At 31.4% G+C, this 4,270-nt stretch overlaps 1 protein-coding gene across 1 annotated transcript; it reads left to right on the forward strand.

Moving 5' to 3' along the window:
* Window positions 1-594: 594 nt before the first annotated feature.
* On the forward strand, window positions 595-2,241 carry LOC125852996 (G-type lectin S-receptor-like serine/threonine-protein kinase SD1-13). Its single transcript, XM_049532687.1, has 6 exons — window positions 595-655; window positions 711-928; window positions 1,021-1,231; window positions 1,400-1,634; window positions 1,709-1,859; window positions 1,936-2,241. Exons 1-6 carry the CDS (start codon window positions 595-597, stop codon window positions 2,239-2,241), a joined length of 1,182 nt encoding a protein of 393 aa, XP_049388644.1.
* Window positions 2,242-4,270: the final 2,029 nt, after the last annotated feature.

A 4,270-nucleotide genomic window follows, 5' to 3' on the forward strand; every position in this document is an offset into this window, starting at 1 on the left:
TTTAAATTAGCTTTGAGAACATGATGACATGCTTTCTTCTTTACAGAATATGTCTTGAGTTTAACAGCATTTTGATTATATCATCCATCTCATCATGAGCACGCTATCGCCTGTGCTATCGCCTGTCCTCACCGTTCTCATCATAATGACTTCCTGCACTTTCATTTTGTGCATCTTTGCAGGCATTTTATGCTGGAGGATAACAAATCAAAGAGGCAAACTATGCTTCTAATTTCCGCAGACATATAATCTTTTTGGAAGTTGTTTTATCCTTTCTTTTCTTGTTAGGAACATTTTATTACAAGAAAAAATATTAGCCAAATATGAAAAACTTAATTTTTCTCCTAGGAAAAGTAAATTCCAATCAAGGTCCTTGATGTTGATGTTGACCTGCTTTTTTGAAGACTCGTTTGAAAAATCGACGTTGAAACTTTTATTCAAATACCACTTCATTTCATGAAGCTTTACATCGTAATGGAGAAGATTCATGGATGAATTTCAGAAGAAATTAAGGTTGGAAGTTGCAAGATCATGCAGTTTTAACTTTACCTAAGTTGCAACATACGTTCTGGATTAACTCTCTTGTGTGCATACATGACTGGACTTGTTTCTCCACATGACATTTCAGGACTTGTTATCATGACATCCGCCTCCCGTAATTGATCAAATATATATTTATATGTGTGAATGTAACTTAACTGTTTTTTCAGGAACTAGAAGAAATAGAATAGAAGACCTCGTTCCGGATGGTAGGTTTCATAATTCAGGCGATACATCCACAGACAGCTTGCGGAATGAGCAAGCATTTTCACAAAACTCATCAGAAGTAGTATTACCTCTTATTGATTTTGCTAAATTGGCAACTGCCACTGATAACTTCAGTGAAACAAATAAGATTGGAGCAGGGGGATTTGGACATGTTTACAAGGTACGTTACACCAGATTGCAACTCATTTACATAAATATTTTGATGTTTTTGATCATGTGAAAACTTATGCAATGACGACGGATATCATACAGGGAAAACTCAAAGATGGGAAAGTAATAGCTGTCAAAAGATTATCTAGTCACTCGGGGCAAGGATTTGAAGAGTTCAAGAATGAGGTCTTGCTCATTTCCAAACTACAACACAGGAATCTTGTCAGGATATTGGCCTATTGCGTTCATGGGGAAGAGAAGTTACTAGTTTATGAATACATGGCTAATGGAAGTTTAGACACTTTGTTATTTGGTAATGGTTTCATCCATAGCTTCTGCGTGCGTTATTGCTTGATTAATATTTGTTTTGTCATATCCTCCCTTTATTACAGTCTTGGATGATCTTTCATGTTCATATTATATCGTGGGAATGGAAATGGTTCCATGTTTAATAAACACACATTTCTCATGACACTATCAGATTCAAAAAAGAGCCATCAGCTACCTTGGCCTAAACGTTTCAACATGATTGAAGGCATTGCTAGAGGGCTTCTTTACCTTCACCGTGATTCTTGTTTAAGGGTCATTCACCGAGATTTGAAGGCTAGCAATGTTCTCTTAGATGATGATATGAATCCGAAAATCTCAGATTTTGGCTTAGCCAGAACCTTTCAAGTGACTCAAGAGCTAAACACTCGGAGAATTGTCGGAACATAGTAAACATTTCCTCTATTTCTGCATTCAGACAGTAAAAAAGTTACTCAAATACTGACTTATATATTTGTTGCAGTGGTTATATGTCACCTGAATATGCGATGGGAGGACTATTCTCTGAGAAATCTGATGTCTACAGCTTTGGTGTTTTGCTGCTAGAGATTGTCAATGGCACGAGAAACAGCAGATTTTATGACCATGAAAGGCATCTCAACCTTCTCAGTTATGTAAGTGCAACTAATTCAGAATTCAATGTTATCAACATATTTCCATATTACCGGTCATTTTGAAACACTCTTCTAGGCATGGAAGCTATGGACAGAAAGCAAAGGACTAGACTTAATGGATAAATCAATTTTCGACTCATGTTCATCTGCAACAGTGTTGAAATGCATAAGTATTGGCCTGCTTTGTGTCCAGGACCATGCTGCTGATAGGCCATCAATGTCATCTATTGTTCTAATGCTAAGTAGTCATGAGATGGATCTGCCTCAACCAAAGCAACCTAAATTTATATTTCAAACATGGTTAAATTCTGATGTCCTGTCACAAAACAGCATACCACAATCCTGTAATGATCTTACTATATCTTCAACAGAAGGGCGATAACCGATTGAAAAAATATACTTATAAGTATTATATATATAGTTGTGTTTCAATATGTTGACAATACTATTTTAATAATCTGATACGTAGGACGCGTGTGTCTATTTATTAAACATACATTCTGGATTTTTTTCTTTTACATGACTGATTTTTTTCTTTTACATACAGTGTCTTCTCATGCTTATCCAATAAAATTAGGAAATAGAAGAAATAGGGTCAATGACCTCATTGCGATGGACCCTGACTAATATGGATTCGTGCCACATAGGCTCATTTAAGGAAGACTTAGGTCTCGAACCTAAGATCTTAACCAGTGGAAGGTTCAACTATATTTTCTGCATTGGCATATTGTTTGATGAACATAATTTAGTCCTTATCCTCCCATACCCATTAACAATGTAATTTGTTTATATTAGAAATATAAATCAAACAACAACAACGTTAACATATCCGGTGTAATTCCTCCTCATAAATGGAGTATGAAGAGGATAGTGTGTATTAGATGGCAGATCTTACCTCTACAAGGTAGAGAGGTTGTTATTGATTGTCAGTGGCAGGAGAAACACCATGAAAAGCATTTAGCAGGACCTCTTGCAAAACATTAAGTATTCAATGGCTTACTATATATCATCATATCATATCATATGATATTCATTCATATATATATACTAGACATCGGAGCCCGTGCTAGCACGGGCCCAATATGTATCATTTTTTGTTTCAATTTTTGTGATAAAGACAAAATTAAAGAGTTAATCAAACTTTAATATTAATTTAAAATAGTTTAAATTTGTAATTATTGTTAACTATGGTAAAAAAAAATTATGTCTTTTAACATTCTAAATTGGTAATTATTGTTGTATGATTTGTAATATCTTTTACGCAATTTTGAAATAATAAAAGTTATTTCTTCTTTCTCAATTTATGTGGTACTAATAAAATTTCAAGATTCAATCAATATTTTTTGTCTTTAAAATATTCTATTGTTAATTACTGTAAATTATTGTACTTTCTAAGTAATTTTCAAATAATATATATTATTTCATTTGTCCAATTTATGGGTCACCGATAAAATTTGAAGAGTTAATCAAATCTTTTACATATTTTTATACCTTTTGAATATTTAAATAAATAATTATTGTGATTTATAATATTTTATACAATTATTTAAAAGAAATTAAACAACAAACAAAACGAATTCATCATAGGAAAATTACCAAAGCATCCTTGAATACATCAATAATGGGTCCCACTTTTTGTTTAAAAAAATATGCATATTGGGAGGATATTTTTGTCCAAAGTGAAAATAGAATAAGTATAAAACATTAAAGTTTTTTAAAATTTTAAATTATTAATTCTTATTGTATGATTTGTAATACTTTTACGCCATTTTCAAATAATAGAGGTCATTTCTTCTTTCTCAATTTATGTAGTACTAAAAAAAATTTGAGATTCAATCAATTTTTTTTGTCTTTGAAATATTTCTAGTTGTTAATTACTGTAATTTATAGTACTTTCTAAGAAATTTTCAAATAATATATATTATTTCATTTGTCCCAATTTATGTGTCACCGATAAAATTTGAAGAGTCAATCAAATCTTTTATATATTTTTATATCTTTCAAATACTTAAGTAATTAATTATCGTGATTCATAATATTTTATAGAATTATTTAGTATAGTAAAATAAATTTAAAAGAAACAAACAAAACGAATTCATCATAGGAAATTACCAAAGCATCCTTCAATACATCAATAATGGGTCCAATTTTTTGTTTTTTTAAGAAATTGCACATTCGAAGGATATTTTTGTCCAAAGTGGAAATATTGTGTAAAAAATGTGTATTTATTGTGATTTTGAATGTTTTGTGGGGTAATAGGACGCACGCAAAGTTAAGGTGTCTTTTTGAAAATCTGGGACAACTTCAAGAATCACTTAATGTTTTTTCTCAAAATCTAATTTACTTTCATAAACTATGTGTCAGATCAAAATTTAACAAATTCAAAAGGAATTAGTAATAAATAGCTCATA

Source organism: Solanum stenotomum, unplaced genomic scaffold, assembly GCF_019186545.1.
Source record: "Solanum stenotomum isolate F172 unplaced genomic scaffold, ASM1918654v1 scaffold7364, whole genome shotgun sequence".
Classification (NCBI taxonomy): domain Eukaryota; kingdom Viridiplantae; phylum Streptophyta; class Magnoliopsida; order Solanales; family Solanaceae; genus Solanum; species Solanum stenotomum.

Bases quoted from the DNA above. Each gene is read 5' to 3' on its own strand.
- LOC125852996 (XM_049532687.1), top strand. From the start codon at position 595: ATGACTGGACTTGTTTCTCCACATGACATTTCAGGACTTGTTATCATG. The intron at 656-710 runs GTAATTGATCAA...CTGTTTTTTCAG, and splicing joins TATCATGACATCCGCCTCCC to GAACTAGAAGAAATAGAATA. The intron at 929-1,020 runs GTACGTTACACC...GATATCATACAG, and splicing joins GATTTGGACATGTTTACAAG to GGAAAACTCAAAGATGGGAA.